Source organism: Lethenteron reissneri, unplaced genomic scaffold (assembly GCF_015708825.2).
Source record: "Lethenteron reissneri isolate LAM-NWPU_2019-01 unplaced genomic scaffold, ASM1570882v1 scaffold_1554, whole genome shotgun sequence".
Classification (NCBI taxonomy): domain Eukaryota; kingdom Metazoa; phylum Chordata; class Hyperoartia; order Petromyzontiformes; family Petromyzontidae; genus Lethenteron; species Lethenteron reissneri.
The window spans coordinates 27,864-48,969 of record NW_026891283.1 but is presented as its reverse complement, the minus strand read 5'-3'; the positions used below and the strand labels follow the sequence as shown (position 1 = coordinate 48,969).

The 21,106-nt window shown below is 47.9% G+C and overlaps 2 protein-coding genes across 4 annotated transcripts; one reads left to right on the top strand and one right to left on the bottom strand.

Moving 5' to 3' along the window:
* Positions 1-1,508: 1,508 nt before the first annotated feature.
* Positions 1,509-19,855, top strand: LOC133362624 (lysophosphatidic acid receptor 1-A-like). 3 transcript variants are annotated; one of them, XM_061581543.1, is made up of 5 exons: positions 1,509-1,596; positions 14,381-14,553; positions 16,134-16,679; positions 18,260-19,023; positions 19,471-19,855. In XM_061581543.1, the coding sequence occupies exons 4-5, from the start codon at positions 18,297-18,299 to the stop codon at positions 19,788-19,790; spliced, it is 1,047 nt and encodes a 348-aa protein (XP_061437527.1). In that variant the 5' UTR covers positions 1,509-1,596; positions 14,381-14,553; positions 16,134-16,679; positions 18,260-18,296; the 3' UTR covers positions 19,791-19,855. The 3 variants fall into 3 exon arrangements, with proteins under 3 accessions (XP_061437527.1, XP_061437526.1, XP_061437525.1); XM_061581542.1 differs by lacking the exon at positions 1,509-1,596 and having other exon boundaries at positions 13,767-14,553; positions 16,134-16,374; positions 16,507-16,679; XM_061581541.1 differs by lacking the exon at positions 1,509-1,596 and having other exon boundaries at positions 13,767-14,553.
* LOC133362626 (gap junction gamma-1 protein-like) lies at positions 9,155-10,667 on the bottom strand. Its single transcript, XM_061581544.1, has 2 exons — positions 10,063-10,667; positions 9,155-9,723 (listed from the first exon to the last, which is right to left on the bottom strand). Exons 1-2 carry the CDS (start codon positions 10,383-10,385, stop codon positions 9,198-9,200), a joined length of 849 nt encoding a protein of 282 aa, XP_061437528.1. The 5' UTR covers positions 10,386-10,667; the 3' UTR covers positions 9,155-9,197.
* Positions 19,856-21,106: the final 1,251 nt, after the last annotated feature.

Sequence of the window (21,106 nt, the reverse complement as noted above, 5' to 3'; positions counted from 1 at the left end):
ATTTGCGATTATGCACAAAGTGTATCGCGACTTGTTACTGGCTCTCTAGTTGTCTAGGGGTTTGTATTATCAGTCGTGACGACATCGATGAATCTCGCTTCAACATTCAAACGTAGGTCTACAATCTTGTCGCTGACATCCTTGTAGAGCTCTTTGGTCTTGGCCATGGTGGAGAGTTTGGAATCTGATTGATTGCTTCTGTGAACAGGTGTCTTTTATACAGGTAACAAGCTGAGATTAGGAGCACTCACTTTAAGAGTGTGCTCCTAGGAGAGGTGACGTCATCGCACTGAACGGCACACCTGACGTCACGTCCCCATTTTACTCCTCTACACATAATGAAATTTGATTTAAGTCTGACAACATTGATGTATCACATCGTGATGTGAGTGAAAAGGAATAACACCATTGGGTTTCACAATAGCTTCGTGTCTCTCTGTATGCTGAACGTCTTTCACACCGTACGTAGTCAACCACGTTCATCGCCATGTGTTAGGCTACTAAATACGGGTAAACTCTGGTTATCCGCGTCTCATTTGGGGATTGTTGAGTTTATCTACTTCTAATTTGGGGAAAGTGGCATTGCAACACCAAGCCCTGAACAGAGACGGCTAATTTATTGTCACGCACAGCGATGTCAGTGTACAAATTACTGCAAAAAAACACGGTGATAGTCAGAGGAACAGTGGCAACACAAGCCAACAATCTTGTCAGAATTATTAAATTGTACATTTACATGCGATAACAAGTACATGTTCAAAACTTTGTGACGTGTAAGGGTTGGAATTCAAGCATACTTTCAAGGTGACACTGCAATGCACATGCTAACAGATGATACAATTGTTGCAAATGAAAACGTAATTGCAATACTCAAGCATGTTTTTACAGTTCGAATTTGTCTCAGAGGAAACATTCTATATCGCGACGGAATCCACGCACACACACATTACTAGGAATTGAGTAAAATTGCTTTAGAATTATTACTTAGAGAACACAATCATCTCCACACTCGTGCTTAAATGTGGGAATGACAGCCTTAGGGCTGAAAATAAGATTTCAGAGCTCACGGGAGTGAGGCCATTGTCTGAAAGGCACGGCCATTTTACAGCCTCGGGGATTCTACCGTTGGGCCTAGGGGATTTTGGCGCGGTTTCTGCTCCGATGGCATCCAGCGGTATCGGCCCCCGCTGAGGGTGATCCTACATCACTCCCTGAGGGGACCCTTCGCCGTCTCTCTCTCTCTGGGTTCCGCGCTGCCGTCAGCTCGACCGCGGAGCCTTCAACGGAACCCCATCACCACCGCCGGCCCGGTGAAGATTGATCCCGCGTCGATCGCCGTGCCCGAGGGCTCTGTGCCCGTCAGCGGTGCCGGCTCCTCCAGCGGCGTCCATAAAGTGTGGGGGGGGGGGGGGGGCGCTTCCTGGTCGGGTGAGAGGAGACGCCTCTGCTGACGCCATGGGCGTTCGGACAGGCGGCCAACCTTGTACAAGCTCGACTGCCGTGGGAGTGGAGCGTGACCACCTCCGTAAATTGGGTGACCCAGTCCGCCCGAGGCCTCCTGCTCCTCCTCCTCTCATGGCTCTCTCGGACCTGTGGGTGAGTGAGTAGGTGGGTGAGTGGTTGAGTGATGGTTGAGTAAGTGGTTGAGCAAGTGGGTGGGTGAGTGGGTGGGTGAGTAGGTGGGTAAGTGGGTGACTGGGTGAGTGAGTGGGTGAGTAGGTGGGTGAGTGGGTGAGTGGTTGAGTGAGTGGTGGAGTGGGTGGGTGAGTGGGTGGGTAAGTGGGTGGGTGAGTGAGTGGTTGAGTGAGTGGTTAAGTGAGTGGGTGGGTGTGTAAGTGGGTGAGTGAGTGGGTGGGTGAGTGGGTGAGTGAGTGAGTAGGTGGGTGAGTGGGTAAGTGGGTGGGTGAGTGAGTGGTTGAGTGAGTGGGTGGGTGAGTAGGTGGGTGAGTGGTTGAGTGAGTAGTTGGGTGAGTGGGTGGGTGAGTGGTTGAGTGAATGGTTGAGTGAGTAGGTGGGTGAGTGGGTGGGTGGGTGAGTGAGTGGGCGAGTAAGTGGGTGGGTGAGTGGTTGAGTGAGTGGGTGGGTGGGTGGGTGAGTGGATGAGTGAGTGTTTGAGTGAGTGGGTGGGTGAGTGGATGAGTAAGTGGGTGGGTGAGTGGTTGAGTGAGTGGGTGAGCGAGTGGGTGAGTAAGTGGGTGGGTGAGCGAGTGGTTGAGTGGGTGGGTGAGTGAGTGGGTGGGTGAGTGGGTGAATGAGTGGTTGAGTGGGTGGGTGGGTGAGTAGGTGGGTGGGTGAGTGGGTAAGTGAGTGAGTGGTTGAGTGAGTGGGTGCGTAGGTGGGTGAGTGAGTGGGTGGGTAAGTAAGTGGTTGAGTGAGTGGTTGAGTGAGTGGGTGGGTAAGTGAGTGGGTGAGTGGTTGAGTGAGTGGTTGGGTGAGTGGGTGGGTGAGTGGGTGGGTGAGTAGGTGAGTGGTTGAGTGACTGAGTGGTTGAGTGGGTGGGTGAGTAAGTGGGTGGGTGAGTGAGTGGGTGGGTGAGTGGGTGGTTGAGTGAGTGGGTGACTGGGTGGGTGACTGGGTGAATGAGTGAGTGGGTGATTGTGGGTGTGTGGATGAGTGAGTGGGTGACTGGGTGGGTGAGTGAGTGGGTGATTGTGGGTGTGTGTGTGAGTGGGTGAGTGACTGGGTGAGTGAGTGGGTGGGTGATTGTGGGTGTGAGTGGGTGATTGTGGGTGATTGTGTGGGTGAGTGACTGGGTGAGTGAGTGTGTGAGTGACTGGGTGAGTGAGTGTGTGTGTGATTGTGGGTGTGAGTGGGTGAGTGACTGGGTGAGTGGGTGGGTGATTGTGGGTGTGAGTGGGTGATTGTGTGTGAGTGGGTAATTGTGGGTGTGAGTGGGTGATTGTGGGTGTGAGTGGGTGTGAGTGGGTGATTGTGGGTGTGAGTGGGTGATTGTGGGTGTGAGTGGGTGTGAGTGGGTGATTGTGGGTGTGAGTGGGTAATTGTGGGTGTGAGTGGGTGATTGTGGGTGTGAGTGGGTGATTGTGGGTGTGAGTGGGTGATTGTGGGTGTGAGTGGGTGATTGTGGGTGTAAGTGGGTGTGAGTGGGTGTGAGTGGGTGATTGTGGGTGTGAGTGGGTGTGAGTGGGTGTGAATGGGTGATTGTGGGTGTGAGTGGGTGATTGTGGGTGTGAGTGGGTGATTGTGGGTGTGAGTGGGTGATTGTGGGTGATTGTGGGTGTGAGTGGATGATTGTGGGTGGATGAGTGAACCGGAGAATCGACCCCCTCCTACGGCGGAGGGCGTTCCGACGGCGTCTGCAGACCGCCTCTACCGGTGACGTCACCTGCACACTGGAACATCGGATCATGGCGTAAGGATTTGTACTATACACACTGCACCATAGACTAAACACTGCACCATAGACTTAACACTGCCCACAGACTCAACACTGCCCATAGACTCAACACTGCCCATAGACTCAACACTGCACCATAGACTTAACACTGCCCACAGACTCAACACTGCCCATAGACTCAACACTGCCCATAGACTCAACACTGCACCATAGACTTAACACTGCCCACAGACTCAACACTACCCACAGACTCAACACTGCCCACAGACTCAACACTGCCCACAGACTCAACACTGCCCACAGACTCAACACTGCCCACAGACTCAACACTGCCCACAGACTCAACACTCCCCATAGACTCAACACTACCCACAGACTCAACACTGCCCATAGACTCAACACTACCCACAGGCTCAACACTGCCCACAGACTCAACACTACCCACAGACTCAACACTGCCTATAGACTCAACACTACCCATAGACTCAACACTGCCCATAGACTCAACACTACCCATAGACTCAACACTGCCCATAGACTCAACACTGCCCATAGACTCAACACTGCACCATAGACTCAACACTGCCCACAGACTCAACACTGCCCATAGACTCAACACTGCACCATAGACTCAGCACTGCCCACAGACTCAACACTGCCCACAGACTCAGCACTGCACCATAGACTCAACTTTGCCCATAGACTCAACACTACCCATAGACTCAACACTGCACCATAGACTCAACACTGCATCAAAGACTCAACACTGCCCACAGACTCAACACTGCACCATAGACTCACCCCTGCCTGAGTTGGAGTAGTGGTTGTAGTAGTAACTGACGGGTAGTTGTAGGGGTAGCAGTATTTTTCGTAGATATAGAGGCGGTAGTAGTGATAGCAGTAGTCGTAGTAGTACCGGTAGAACTGGTAGTAGTACAGGTAGTAGTTGTAGTACTGGTAGTAGTATTGGTAGTAGTTGTAGTACTGGTAGTAGTACAGATAGTAGTTGTAGTACTGGTAGTAGTTGTAGTACTGGTAGTAGTACCAGTAGTATTGGTAGTTGTAGTACTGGTAGTAGTTGTAGTACTGGTAGTAGTACCGGTAGTACTGGTAGTAGTACTGGTAGTAGCTGTAGTACTGGTAGTAGTGCAGTAGTCGTACTAGCAGTACTACTGGTAGTACTAGTTGTAGTAGGCCTTGCAGTAGTACTAGTTGTAGTGTGAGTACAAGCGGTACTAGTAGGATCGCTACTAGTTGTAGTACCAATTCTAGTAGTACTGGTACGTGTGGTAGTAGTGGTACGTGTGGTGGTACTGGTACGTGTGGTAGTTGTGGTACGTGTGGTAGTTGTGGTACGTGTGGTAGTAGTGGTACGTGTGGTAGTAGTGGTACGTGCGGTAGTTGTGGTACGTGTGGTAGTTGTGGTACGTGTGGTAGTAGTGGTACGTGCGGTAGTTGTGGTACGTGCGGTAGTAGTGGTACGTGTGGTAGTTGTGGTACGTGTGGTAGTAGTGGTACGTGCGGTAGTTGTGGTACGTGTGGTAGTAGTGGTACGTGCGGTAGTTGTGGTACGTGCGGTAGTAGTGGTACGTGTGGTAGTTGTGGTACGTGCGGTAGTAGTGGTACGTGTGGTAGTTGTGGTACGTGCGGTAGTAGTGGTACGTGTGGTAGTAGTGGTACGTGTGGTAGCAGTGGTACGTGCGGTAGTTGTGGTACGTGTGGTAGTTGTGGTACGTGTGGTAGTAGTGGTACGTGCGGTAGTTGTGGTACGTGCGGTAGTAGTGGTACGTGTGGTAGTTGTGGTACGTGCGGTAGTAGTGGTACGTGTGGTAGTTGTGGTACGTGCGGTAGTAGTGGTACGTGTGGTAGTAGTGGTACGTGTGGTAGCAGTGGTACGTGTGGTAGTTGTGGTACGTGCGGTAGTTGTGGTAGTCGCATTGTCTGTGCCTCGGCTGGAGCAGATGAGTCAACAGCTGTGGATCGTGAATCGTGGTTTCATGGTCGATTCCCCTTTTCGAGTCGATCCGGAAAAGTGCTGCAGGCTTGTAACGTCGATTCCTTGGAATCCAACGGAGATCGATTCGAGGGCAAGCGAATCGTTTGCTAAACAAGCGATTCCTTTGATCACGTGACACGCGCACCCTCCCCTGATTGGCTCACATCGCCTCATTCCTCAAACCCCCCCCCCAGCACGTGACAGCCCCTCCCCTCCACCGGTAGCATCGTGTCACGTGGTGTAGTGTGGAGTCTATATTACTGAAGTGTATATTTCGATTTAAAGCTTTCGTGACTGCAGGGATTCATCTTCTTTATTTTTTCGGTAAAGTCACGTAGAAGGGAAAAAATAAAATAATAAAAATAAAACAAAATATTACATAATTAAATACTATTTTATTATGTTTTATTTTTATTATTTTATTATTTCCCTTCTACGTGACTTTACCGAAAAAACCAAGAAGATACTGTAGTGTATAGTGCAGTGTATAGTGTAGTGTATAGTAGTGTAGTGTATAGTACAGTAGTGTATAGTAGTGTAGTGTATAGTGTAGTGTATAGTGTAGTGTATATTACTGTAGTGTATAGCTGTGTAGTCTATATTACTGTAGTGTATAGTGTAGTGTATAGTAGTGTACTGTATGGTAGTGTATAGTAGTGTAGTGTATAGTAGTGTATTGTTTAGTACTGTAGTGTATAGTGTAGTGTATATTACTGTAGTGTATATTACTATAGTGTATAGTGTAGTGTATAGTAGTGTAGTGTATAGTAGTGTACTGTATAGTAGTGTAGTGTATAGTGTACTGTATAGTAGTGTAGTGTATAGTGTATAGTTGTGTAGTGTATAGTACTGTAGTGGTGGGAATCTGATGTCGGGTGGTGGGGGGCACAATGACACATCCACAACTCACGCGAGATCTGACCCCCCAAAGAGAAGACCTTTATTTGTGAATAGCTCGGCGTTAAACTCGCAACAGGAAACTTAAAAGGCGATTTGAAGCTTTCGTGGCTGCAGGAATCCATCCTCTTTGATTCATTTGGTAAAGTCACGTGGGTAGAAATAAAATAAAACAAAACAAAAATATGTATTCACACCTACGGGACTTTACCGAAAGAACCAAAGAGTAAGGAAACTTAAACTGAGATGGGTAGATATTTCTCCGATCGGACAGCCCTTCCCTTCCTAGAGGCGGCCTTGCCCTCTTCTTGTTTTTCTCCGGAATCTTCCACTTCGTCGTCTGCTGCTGCTGCCGCCGCTTCGTGTTTCTTGCCGAGCTGCACTTGGGGGCTTCTGCTCACGGCCGCCGCGGCCGAGTGTGAGGCCGGAGACCCCCGCCGTCCTCCCTCTCCGCCTCCCCCACCTCTCCCTGTTCCGCTCTCCCCGTGTCCCCACGCTGCCCTGGCCCGTCGGGGCAATGGGGAAATCGTCAGGTCCAGCCGCCGCTCTATCGTGCGCAGGTAGCCTTGCAGCTGCAACGCATCTGCCGCCGTTATCGCCATCTGCCGGGGGGCGGCCTCCTCCGTCTCGGCCGCGTCGGGAGGAGGAGGACGAGGAGGAAGAGGATTGCCCTTCGCAATCCTGTTGATGACAACAACAACAGCGCATTTTTAAATGCTCACCGCTAGTCTTGGCAAAGTGTATGCAGACCAGAGGTCGCAAACGGGTTTTGATTCCTTACCCGTACCCGTACCCGGCCACACCAGGGTCGCAAATGGGTACCCGTACCCGGCCGGGTACGGGTAGCCGGGTATCGGGTAGGGTATGGGTATCGGGTACCCGGCTGCGACCTCTGACGTGTCGGCAGCGACGACGCACGTCCAGTTTCAAGTGCCGCGTGAAAGAATCCGAGTGACAGCGGAGGGAGTTAGTGACATGGGTTAGCAGCCGTAGCAGTTGTAGAACATTACCACTGAAGGCCTGTGCAACAGAAGTTAGCAGCCGTAGCAGTTGTAGAACATTACCACTGAAGGCCTGTGAAACAGAAGTGCCTGAGGCCTACAATAAACCTCAATCCGGCCCCGATGCCGCCGGTGGAATGCCGCCAATGTAACAAACAACAACAACGCTGTCAATACCGTATAGTAGGTTTTTACCATTTAAATTGGTACAAAACTGACACCATTATACAAGGCATCATGTTTGCAATAACCACAACACAAGCAGTCAAAATGGAAACAAAAAGAAACAAATAGTTCACTGCTTTAGCCCACCGGTGTGTTGAAGCCACAACATTTACAATTTGAGTACGACGTTTCGCTGGTAATTGCATCCAGCATCATCGGGCAATTCGCCAGAATGGTGAGGCTCTGCTGTCTCCCGTTCTTATATAGAAAAATATGAAACTATCACAAACACAACTGTCGGCAGTAGCAGAACATGCATGCCAACAGGGACACTCAATTGATTTTGACAACGTGGAAGTGTTGTGTAAAACTAGTTACTACTGGCAAAGACTAATTAGAGAATCGATTGAAATTGAGAGAAACAGAAATAACTTTAATCGCTCAGACAGCTACAGGCTTAGTGCGGCCTGGAAGCGTATTATTTGTAGTAAGTTCGAGGAGACGAGGTCGGAGTTGAGGCACACTCTGTTTATTAACTCAGTGACAGGCACAATAGTTGAAGGGGTAACGGCCCCTTCACCCGTACTATGGGAAACCCACCCTAGTACTATGCCCTCTGTCCTGTTCCCCAGTCCTCCTCTACTGGGCTACGGGAGGCTGACTGATCTGGCCCTGGCAAGCACAGATCTCGGCACCAGCTAAGCCGGCCTTGCCCTGCCAAGGGCAGAGGTCCGGGAGCTCTTGGGCCGCGCCGCTGGCTTACCCAGCTCGGCCCTGACAAGGGCAGCGAGACAGGGGAGTCCCAGGGCCTAATCTCCGAGTCTTCGATCTTCACTGGTCAGCTTCGTGTCGTACTGCCTCGAGCTCTCTGGCTCCCCGCCTTTTATAGGGATCCCCTCAGAGGGCTTGGGGGCGTGGGGGATCACGGATGCGGACGTCGGTGCGACCACCCGTGTGTGTGAGTGCACACACCTCTGTGTTTCTCGTCCGCCGTTTCTCCCGTAATAACCCCTACATATTAAATAAGATACATTACAATTCCTTATAAGGGAAACAACCACTAACTGATAACTAATGTAGCATAATCACAATAAAACACATTCCAAATGATTACTAATCTACAACTCGCATCGTAACAATAGCCTGATTACTAATCTAGTATATAATTACAATCACTCCCCCCTTGAATCTTTGCACCTGATGAGTTAATGAGTTAATGATGACGTCACCCTGCTGCTGCTCTATATAAGAACGGGAGACACAGCAGAGCCCCTCACCATTCTGGCGAATTGCCCGATGATGCTGGATGCAATTACCAGCGAAACGTCGTACTCAAATTGTAAATGTTGTGGCTTCAACACACCGGTGGGCTAAAGCAGTGAACTATTTGTCTTTGTCAACGTGACACTTTTTACTGATTGGCCGTGTCGGGTGGTGGAGGGTTACGACACATTTATAAATAACGCGATCTAAACCCAAAAACGTTGATTATGAATAACATTGGTCGCGAAAGCCTATGTGTTAAACAAAAAGAAACAACTCTGATGATAATAATATGCACTGTCCTTGAAGTTGTCTCAGGTGTGGACCAATCAACTTCAAGGACAGTGCATATTATTATCATTATCAGAGTTGTTTATTTTTGTTTGCATTTTGACTTCTTGTGTTGTGGTTATTGCAAACATGATGCCTTGTATAAAGGTGTCAGTTTGTGTACCAGTTGAAAGGGTAAAACCCTACTACTATATTTTGCCACTGCTAAAGGAGATGTCTCATAGTGCTGTCAATACCGGCGCTTGGCTCGGCTGCCCGGCAGCTCGTCCCTGAGAGCGCCCATCCCCAGGTGCCACATCTCGGCCAGGTCGAGAGCCAGGCTGAGGCACCCCACGGCATACATCACGTGCAGGAAGACGGTCTTCTCCGTGGGCCTCGACACGAAGCAGTCGACGAAGTGGACGCAGGGGTAGCGGCGGGGGCACACAAAGCGGGGGATCACCTCCAAGCCGTACATCACGTACTGGCCCAGAAGGAAGCCCGCTTCGGCCACCGTGCGCAGGACGAGCTGCAGCGCGTAGGCCCACATGAGGCCGTCGGCCCTGATAGCGCGACGCCCGTCGTGCCGTCTGTAGTCGTTCTTCTTGGCCTCGTCGGGAAACTCCCCTCCTTGATCGCCAGGCGAGCTCTCTGACCTGCGGATAACGACGCGGGAGTAAAAGTTAAACATCTCCTTCTCGCAAGAACAAAGAGCGGAATGAAGGTTTTTTTGGGGGACTTCGCCGTTCTTATCACGGTTATCGTCGTCGCCGTAACTTCACTAGGCCTAGTAGTAGGTTTTTACCCTTTCAACTGGTACAAAAACTGACACCTTTATACAAGGCATCATGTTTGCAATAACCACAACACAAGCAGTCAAAATGCAAACAAAAAGAAACAACTCTGATAATGATAATAATATGCACTGTCCTTGAAGTTGATTGGTCCAAACCCAAGACGGCTTTCTTTAGAGCCTAGTCTCCATTGGTGTTGGACCAGATGACACCAAAAGGCGCACAACTCAAAATGATGCCTTGTATAAAGGTGTCAGTTTTGTACCAGTTTAAAGGGTAAAAACCTACTACTATATTTTGCCACTGGTAAAGGAGATGTCTCATAGTGTAACTTCACTAGACCTCTGTATCCTGTGTATGGCGAAGGCGAGGTAGAGAATGCTGGGTGTCGCCACGGTGATAATCTGAAAGATCCAGAAGCGCACGTAGGACAGGGGAGCAAAGGTGTCGTAGCACATGTTCGTGCAGCCCGGCTGTTGGGAGTTGCACATGAACGAGCTCTGTTCATCGTGATAGATGGATTCGCCCGCCACGATCGTCAGCATGATGCGCAAGATCAGGAACGTGGTTAGCCAGAGCTTGCCCAGGTACGTCGAGTGCAAAGATATCTCCTCCAACAAACGGGTCAGGAAGTTCCAGCTCATTGTGACCACCAGCTCGCCAGAAGCGTGCCCACCTGAGGATTCAAGAAGAGAGACGCGGATTCAGACGGCACGTTGGCTGGCCGCGCGCCGCGTTCAGCTCTTTTGCTGCCTCGGGATACCGTCGATCATCATTGATTATCCGGCACGGCACGATAATCATCCGACATTATCCAGCGGTCCTGAGACGATCTACCGAAACTGGCAAAGCCGCTCCAAAGGCCGTAGCAAACCAGTCCCGGCGGTCGGTCCCATCGTGCAGCGTGACAACAACAAAGTAGCCACAGTAGTAGTAGGTTGTTACCCTTTCAACTGGTACAAAAACTGACACCTTTATACAAGGGATCATGTTTGCAATAACCACAACACAAGCAGTGAAAATGCTAATTATTTTTGTTTTCAGAGGGAAATTGAGTTTTCAGGTGCATACGGCGGACAGCCGTTTGGATACGAGCAGCAACAATTGTTTTGTGTCTTTGATTGTTTCTCCCTTGTGATGGGACTTTGCAGGACGAAAGTTGAGATTCACAAGGGCACGGGGTGACCATTAAGGTCTGACTTGGTCTGTAATAAGGGGTTGACAGCTATAACTATATGTAAGTGGAATGCTCAAGTGGTGGTAATCCAAGGAGACCCACACAAGGCACAGAGAATGTTTAGACTGCAGCAGGAGGATTCCGATGAGCTAGAAAGATCTTGAACCCACAGATGTCCAGTCGGGGGCATGTGGTAAGAGCGTAACAACAACACACTCCACACAGTTTAACACGTAGCAGGCTTTCGCGACCAATTTTATTCATAATCAACATTTTGGGATTAGATCGCGTTATTTATGTGTCGTAACCCTCCACCACCCGACACGGCCAATCAGCAAAAAAGTGTCACGTTGACAAAAGACAAAATAGTTCACTACTTTAGCCCCACACCGGTGTGTTGAAGCGTGAAACCACAACATTTACAAATATTTTTTTATTTAAGACCGGGAGCCAGAGCAGAGCCTCACCATTCTGGCGAATTGCCCGATGATGCTGGATGCAGTTACCAGCGAAACGTCACAGTACTCAACAATTGTAAATGTTGTGGTATAGTGTATAGTAGTGTAGTATATATAAGTGTATAGTGTAGTGTATAGTAATGTACTGTATAGTATAGGGTAGTATATAGTCGTGTATTGGATAGTAGTGTAAAGTGTATAGTGTAGTGTATAGTAGTGTATATTACTATAGTGAATATAGCAGTGTATAGTGTAGTGTATAGCAGTGGAGTGTATAGTGTATTGTATAGTGTAGTATATAGTAGTGTAGTGGATAGTAGTGTAAAGTGTATAGTGTAGTGAAAAGCAGTGGAGTGTATAGTAGTGTATTGTATAGTATAGTGTATAGTAGTGTAGTAAATATAAGTGTTTAGAGTAGTGTATAGTAGTGTAAAGTGTATATTACTATAGTGTAGTATATAGTAGTGTAGTGGATACCAGTGTAGTGTATAGTAGCGTACTGTATAGTACAGTGTAGTATATATGTGTATAGTGTAGAATATTGAAATGTATAGTGTATTGTATAGTGGAGTGTATAGTAGTGTAGTGTAGTATATATAAGTGTATAGTAGTGTAGTGTATAGTAGTGTATTGTATAGCTTTGTAGTGTATAGTATAGTGTATTGTATAGTAGTGTACTGTATAGTATAGTAGATATAAGTGTTTAGTGTAGTATATAGTAGTGGAGTGTATAGTAGTGTAGTGTACATTACTATAGTGTATAGCAGTGTATAGTAGTGTATACCAATGTAGTGTATTGTATCGTGCAGTGTATAGTAGTGTACTGTATAGTACAGTGTAGTATATATGTGTATAGTGTAGTATATAGAAGTGTATTGTATAGTAGAGTGTCCAGTAGTATAGCATATAGTTGTGTATAGTGTAGTACGTAGTGTAGTACTGCACATCCTGTATACCAGGCGAGGTAGTTAACATTTCCCAGCCACCGTGATGATGATGGTGGTGTAACCCACGACCTCCTGTATACCAGGCGAGGTAGTTAACATTTCCCAGCCACCGTGATGATGGTGGTGTAACCCACGACCTCCTGTATACCAGGCGAGGTAGTTAACATTTCCCAGCCACCGTGATGATTATGGTGTAACCCACGACCTCCTGTACACCAGGCGAGGTAGTTAACATCTCAATTACCAAGGCGTCAACACCAACGAAGGCCCAGACGACCACCAAACCTCAGGGTCGTTGAAATAGCAGCAGCAGAACTCATCCGCAAGTTGTGGAGACCTGCAGAGACCCACACAGCGAGTTGGCACAGCAGGGGCCCACAATGTGGTGGTAGCATCAGCCACTGTCTCAGTCAGTTGACACGTAACACCTGCTGGGTCTGCCCCGTGACCTCCTCCTGCCACGTGGTAGCCTCAAAGTGCACATGGCCTGGCACAAGCGTCGTGGTGACGTCACCGCCACTTAGTGGCGAATGGCGGTTGTTGTTGTGTGTGTGAGTGTTAAACTGTGAGTGTGTGTACACGTGTTGTACCGTAGCAAGGCTCTGCAGGTCACCTTAGATGCACCCAAGCTCACGGGCCCACAGGGGGCAGCAGAGTTCCTATGACCACTGTTTCATTGCTTTAATGGCTTTATTTTGGTGATTTTTGAAAAGTTTTTCGGTTTGGCCATGTTTGTTTGTTGTAGTACAGAGTTAGACTGATGGCCTTAATCTAAGTTGTCTTGTGGTTGTTGTTGTTGTTGTTTGACTTGCATCCCACTGGGATTTTTGCACACAGCATTGGTGTATGGTGCTTTTTCTGCAATATTTTGCTGTCTTTTCTTGGATTTTCTGTTTGCACTTAGTCACATAGTCACTTTAAGATGTTTTCTTGTTCATGTTTTTGTTTTTTTGTTTGTTGCGGTTGCACCCGATTCAAGAGCCGAATGGCTCACAGGGCTATACCTAATACATGAAAACTTGAAACTTGAGGCGTGTGGGGGTTGACCGAAGGTGACCACCCCCCCGCCTCTTACACTGGTCAACGTGTGTCCACACTAGGACCTTCAAGTTCATGTTCATGTATTAGGTGTGGCCCTGTGAGCCATTTGGCTCTTGAATCGGGTGCAACCTCAACAAACAAAAAACAAAAACATGAACAAAAACATCTTAAAGTGAATATGTGACTGAGTGCAAACAGAAAATCCAAGAAAAGACAGCAAAATATTGCAGAAAAAGCACCGTTACACCAACGCTGTGTGCAAAAATCCCAGTGGGATGCAATTCAAACAACAACAACAACAACCACAAGACAACTTAGATTAAGGCCATCAGTCTAACTCTGTACTACAACAAACAAACATGGCCAAACCAAAAAACTTTTCGAAAATCACCAAAATCAAGCCATAAAAGCAATGAAACAGTGATCATAGGAACTGTGACCGAATTTTCACAATAAACGACGTAAACAACATGTACCACCAGAACCCTGCAGCCATAGCTGGCTGCATGAGTCACTCCACAACAGCAGGAGCATCAGTCGGAGTATCAACATTTTTCAATGCACCTTTAAGATCAGCGCACTAAATCAAAACACAGATCATACTTCATGTAAGCTGACGTGCGCAGCGATCGCTGTCGTGGTGGAGTTGATCGTATTTTACTGGGATAATCCCTTTTGACTCCACACCAAGCTGTCTTTTTGTGCCATGTATAAGGTGCTACATTCGTGAACGAATGCAATGAAAATCAGGTTGATTCACGAGAACAGCATGTTCTTTTTCTGCCATAACAGAGAAAGAATGTATATATAACGTGACATTTTGGCAGACTGGCCCAACTTTATTTATGCCCATAGGATAATGAAAGATAATGCATAAGAATAGGGTAAATCTATTCTTATATTTTCACACACACTCACACAGACCCACAGACTCACAGAGACCCACAGACTCACAGAGACCCAGGTCACGTGACTGACCCCTTCGCCCCGCCCCCTTTCATCTTCTCTCCCCCGAGCCCCGCCCCCTGGCCACGCCTCCTGCGTCACGTGTCCACGGGCCCTGACATCCGGGGCCCTGACATCCGGGGCCCTGACATCCACATCCGGGCCTCGCCTGAGCCAACACGTGCGCAGCCTGGGCCCTTCTTCCCGCCACTTCTCCGTCGACTGCCTGCAGAGGGGTCAAAGGGTAAAGGTGTCTGTGTGCCGAGGGGTGAGGTCAAAGGTCGGGTAAAGGTCAGCTTGTTTTGACCTTGCCTTGCCTACTGGCCATGTGCTAATCCTAAGAGACGCTGCTCAACAATGACAGGATTCTGTGAGGTTTGCGTTGCGTTTGTTATCGTGTAGAGGGTGAACGCCACAGGTAGCCAGGGCTCGCCTTGTTCAAACCCCCTTTTAGTCTGTCCCCAACTCTCACGTGAAGAGAATCTGTGCTAGAAACCATGACATTGTTACGTGTAATGCGGCATTTCTTCCTAAATTGCAAGCCGCGTTAATTACACTGGTCAACAACAACAAAAACATGTTTTTCTGGCCTGGACTGTTGCAGCTGTTCTAGGCTAATTTCAGGGTGCCGATTCTAAATCTGATCTCAGATTTGCTCTATCACGTCTATTTTTTATGCTATCGGCATACCCCATTTTCATTGATTTTACCCGAAATTAACTCTGTCACTTATGATTGCAAGTTGTTGCGAGTCAGTGACTGCTTTAGTGTTAAAATACGGTGCTGTATTTTTAGGAGAGTGTGCATATAATATCATTTTATGTAGATATCCACATTTATTTAATATTTTTATTCTGCCGTTTTTATTGAAAATGCAATATTTGATAATATCTCAAAAACCTGATGTGATGGACAAAAACTGATGCCAGATTTGGAATCATCAGCACCCCAAAATGACCTTAACACCGTTGGAATACCTTATGCCACAAAAAGTGTGTTGACCAGTGTTATGTATGCAATGTTAGTGTGCTGATGTCAACGTAGCCTTTGACCAGATCACTCACAATGCACGCAGCCTTTTCCGATTTTGTAAGCTAAGCAGGGTTTGTGTCAGAAGTGCTTTGGATGGGTTGACCACCACCACCACGTGCAGTATAAAGGTGCTGTGGGCGTTGTAGACAGCAGTTGGCAGTGCAGAAACCCCTATTGGTGTACTGCACTCCCCACCACCACCTCCACCACAAACCCCACTGACCAGCGTGGTGAAGTATAGTCAAATATCGCTCTTGACCCGACCCACAAGACGTGTGCGGAGGTCATCATCCAGCAGTGGAATTATTCAAGCGGACTGTACATGTATGATGCGAGAGTTCCTATACATGTACACGCGTGTGCGTACACATGTATCGGCAGTGTGACAAGATGACATCACCTCTTTTCACGACCCTGAGTCACATTCCCCTGGGGGTCATTAAATAGGGCAATCAGTCACGGACGCCAGTGCAGATAATAAGATGGTGCCATTGTCTATGATCATGACGCTCAGAGGAGGAACGCTATCGAGATGTAATTGTATAACAACAGCTCTTTAGTAGTAGGTTTTTACCCTTTAAACTGGTACAAAAACTTGACACCTTTATACAAGGCATCATGTTTGCAATAACCACAACACAAGCAGTCAAAATGCAAACAAAAAGAAACAACTCTGATGATGATAATGATATGCACTGTCCTTGATGTTGATTGGTCCACACCCCAGACAGCTTTTCTTAGAGCCTAGTCTCGATTGGTGTTGGTTTCCTTTAAATAATCTTTGCTTTGCAGGTGTGCTTGGACGTGGGAAACACAACGCGAGAACGAGATGGACGTCAGCTGCCACCACAACGAGACGATCGCATTCTTCTACCGCAACAGCAACAAGCCGCTCTACGACGAGTGGTCCTTCACCAGCACGCTGGTCATGGTGCTCGGCCTGACCTTGTGCCTCGGCATCATTCTGGCCAACGCCCTCGTCATGTTCGCCGTGTACATCAACAAGACACTCCACCACCCCGTCTAGAATAGGGTAAATCTATTCTTATATTTTCACACACACTCACACAGACCCACAGACTCACAGAGACCCACAGACTCACAGAGACCCAGGTCACGTGACTGACCCCTTCGCCCCGCCCCCTTTCATCTTCTCTCCCCCGAGCCCCGCCCCCTGGCCACGCCTCCTGCGTCACGTGTCCACGGGCCCTGACATCCGGGGCCCTGACATCCGGGGCCCTGACATCCACATCCGGGCCTCGCCTGAGCCAACACGTGCGCAGCCTGGGCCCTTCTTCCCGCCACTTCTCCGTCGACTGCCTGCAGAGGGGTCAAAGGGTAAAGGTGTCTGTGTGCCGAGGGGTGAGGTCAAAGGTCGGGTAAAGGTCAGCTTGTTTTGACCTTGCCTTGCCTACTGGCCATGTGCTAATCCTAAGAGACGCTGCTCAACAATGACAGGATTCTGTGAGGTTTGCGTTGCGTTTGTTATCGTGTAGAGGGTGAACGCCACAGGTAGCCAGGGCTCGCCTTGTTCAAACCCCCTTTTAGTCTGTCCCCAACTCTCACGTGAAGAGAATCTGTGCTAGAAACCATGACATTGTTACGTGTAATGCGGCATTTCTTCCTAAATTGCAAGCCGCGTTAATTACACTGGTCAACAACAACAAAAACATGTTTTTCTGGCCTGGACTGTTGCAGCTGTTCTAGGCTAATTTCAGGGTGCCGATTCTAAATCTGATCTCAGATTTGCTCTATCACGTCTATTTTTTATGCTATCGGCATACCCCATTTTCATTGATTTTACCCGAAATTAACTCTGTCACTTATGATTGCAAGTTGTTGCGAGTCAGTGACTGCTTTAGTGTTAAAATACGGTGCTGTATTTTTAGGAGAGTGTGCATATAATATCATTTTATGTAGATATCCACATTTATTTAATATTTTTATTCTGCCGTTTTTATTGAAAATGCAATATTTGATAATATCTCAAAAACCTGATGTGATGGACAAAAACTGATGCCAGATTTGGAATCATCAGCACCCCAAAATGACCTTAACACCGTTGGAATACCTTATGCCACAAAAAGTGTGTTGACCAGTGTTATGTATGCAATGTTAGTGTGCTGATGTCAACGTAGCCTTTGACCAGATCACTCACAATGCACGCAGCCTTTTCCGATTTTGTAAGCTAAGCAGGGTTTGTGTCAGAAGTGCTTTGGATGGGTTGACCACCACCACCACGTGCAGTATAAAGGTGCTGTGGGCGTTGTAGACAGCAGTTGGCAGTGCAGAAACCCCTATTGGTGTACTGCACTCCCCACCACCACCTCCACCACAAACCCCACTGACCAGCGTGGTGAAGTATAGTCAAATATCGCTCTTGACCCGACCCACAAGACGTGTGCGGAGGTCATCATCCAGCAGTGGAATTATTCAAGCGGACTGTACATGTATGATGCGAGAGTTCCTATACATGTACACGCGTGTGCGTACACATGTATCGGCAGTGTGACAAGATGACATCACCTCTTTTCACGACCCTGAGTCACATTCCCCTGGGGGTCATTAAATAGGGCAATCAGTCACGGACGCCAGTGCAGATAATAAGATGGTGCCATTGTCTATGATCATGACGCTCAGAGGAGGAACGCTATCGAGATGTAATTGTATAACAACAGCTCTTTAGTAGTAGGTTTTTACCCTTTAAACTGGTACAAAAACTTGACACCTTTATACAAGGCATCATGTTTGCAATAACCACAACACAAGCAGTCAAAATGCAAACAAAAAGAAACAACTCTGATGATGATAATGATATGCACTGTCCTTGATGTTGATTGGTCCACACCCCAGACAGCTTTTCTTAGAGCCTAGTCTCGATTGGTGTTGGTTTCCTTTAAATAATCTTTGCTTTGCAGGTGTGCTTGGACGTGGGAAACACAACGCGAGAACGAGATGGACGTCAGCTGCCACCACAACGAGACGATCGCATTCTTCTACCGCAACAGCAACAAGCCGCTCTACGACGAGTGGTCCTTCACCAGCACGCTGGTCATGGTGCTCGGCCTGACCTTGTGCCTCGGCATCATTCTGGCCAACGCCCTCGTCATGTTCGCCGTGTACATCAACAAGACACTCCACCACCCCGTCTACTTTCTCATGGCCAACCTGGCCGCGGCGGATTTCTTTGCCGGAGTGGCGTACATCTACCTGGTTGTCAACACGGGGCCCAACACTCGCAAGCTGTCGCTGGAGACCTGGATGCTGCGCCAGGGGCTGATCAACACGAGCCTCACCGCCTCCGTCGCCAGCCTCCTGGTCATCGCCATCGAGCGCCACGTCGCGCTGTTCCGGATGCAGCGGATGAGCGAGCGGCGCGTCGTGACGGTCGTCGCGATCATCTGGCTCGTGGCCATCATCGCCGGCGCCATGCCCACCATGGGCTGGAACTGCGTCTGCGACGTCGGCACGTGCTCCACCATGGCGCCGCTGTACAGCGCCAGCTACGTCGCCTTCTGGGCCGGCTACAACCTCTCCATGTTCCTCATCATGGCGGGGCTCTACGGCCACATCTTCGTGAACATGTGGAGGGACAGGATACCCGTGCTGCAGAATAGCTCCAGGTGCTCCCGGAGGCAAGACGCCCCCGTGAGCTTGCTCGTAACGGTCACCATCATGTTGGGTAAGCGTTGTGGGTCTGTCTGGGCAGAACATTCGACAACACGATTCACGATAATTGTTTTTTTACCCTTCTATCTGGCAACAAAACTGACACCTTTTTTACAAGGAGTCACGTTTGCATAGACCACAATACCTGCAGTCATAATGCAAACAAAAAACATAACTCTGATAATGTACGCACTGTCCTTGAAGTTGATTGGTCCACACCCGAGACACCTTTCCTTAGAGCCTAGTCTCACATGGTGTTGGACCAGATGACGCCAAAAGGCGCACAACTGTTTTTTTGTTTGCATTACGACTGCAGGTATTGTGGTCTATGCAAACATGACTCCTCGTAAAAAAAGGTGTCAGTTTTGTTGCCAGATAAAAGGGTAAAAAAAAAGCAATTATCAAGGCTGGTCTTGTTCCACGCGTCGCTGCCAAAAATGGCTCGTGCCGTCTCTCCCAGGAGCCTTTATTGTGTGCTGGACGCCGGGCCTGGTGATTCTGCTGCTGGATTCCTTCTGCTCGGACTGCAACGTCCTGGCCTTCGAGAAGTACTTCTTGCTCATAGCGGAGCTCAACTCCGCCATGAACCCCATCATCTACTCGTTTCGGGACACGGAGATGATCGCCACTTTCAAGCGCATCCTGAGCTGCCGAAAGGCGGGATGCGTCGCAGCGAGCGGCTCCGAAAAATCAATTTCCACGTCGAATCCCAACCTGGTTACGGAGATCGGTCACGTGACCACCGCGAGTGCGATGAAGATGAATCAGATTGTCATCTAATATCTAATTGGGCTAACCATGCATGTTTTGATAATTGTTCTTTTACCCTTCTATCTGGCAACAAAACTGACACCTTTTTTTTACAAGGAGTCATGTTTGCATAGACCACAATACCTGCAGTCATAATACAAACAAAAGAGTACACGAGCTTGGAGCATGTATATAAGCTGGGTGCCTTGACAAAGGAATTTGCATATCAAGAGGAATTTAGCATATTTATGGGAAATGCAGGAATGTGATTAGTACTACTTATGCCTGTGCATTATGCAGGATTAGCAGCATCAAAGGGAGAGAATATGGGAAATGCAGGTATGTGATTAGTACTACTTATGCCTGTGCATTATGCAGGATTAGCAGCATCAAAGGGAGAGGATATGGGAAATGCAGGTATGTGAATAGTACTAATTCAGCATCAAAGGGACAGACCTGGTTTTCACCTGAGGACGGCTGCTTGCGTTGTGGCCGAAACGTCGTGAGAATTATTTGATTATGTTTTATTTTTATTATTTTATTATTTCCCTTCTACGTGATTTTACCGAAAGAACCAAGAAGATGAATCCCTGCAGTCACGAAAGCTTTAAATCGAAAAATAAAACAAACAAAAACATAACTCTGATAATGTATGCACTGTCCTTGAAGTAGATTGGTCCACATCTGAGACAGCTTTCCTTAGAGCCTAGTCTCACATGGGTGTGGACCAATCAACTTCAAGGACTGCACACATTATCAGAGTTGTGTTTTTTGTTTGCATTATGACTGCAGGTATTGCGGTCTATGCAAACATGACTCCTTGTAAAAAAGGTGTCAGTTTTGTTGCCAGATAGAAGGGTAAAAAACCAATTATATTTTTTACTGGCAAATGAGGTTCCAGTGGTGATGCATGTTTTACTCGGAAGCTTGTTGTTTCAAAGATATGTTTTACACAAGTCACATTTAACTTGGTGTTTCTTGAATAGGGTTTTACTGGAGGATGCGTTGTTTTTCGTTGGTTCTCTTCCTGTTCAAATGACGGCTGCCCCCCAGCACACACGAACTCGTGTTCACGTGGCCCCCCTTGCGAGCGTCCGTGTTAACGTGGCTGTGTGTGTGTGTGTCCTTCAGGGACATTGTAAACAAAAATCTCGTATTTTGAAAAGCGTCGCTCAATATTTCTGTATTTATTTTTCTTTTTTATTTATTTTGGGGGCCTTTAAACGCTTGTTCAGAATTTTGTTCCGAGCCCATTTTGCGTTGCGTTTTCTTTTGAGCAAGGCAATCGTCTTGTGTGAGAATACTGCCTCCGTTGTGAGAGAAGTCGGTTGTTTTGTGGTGATTAT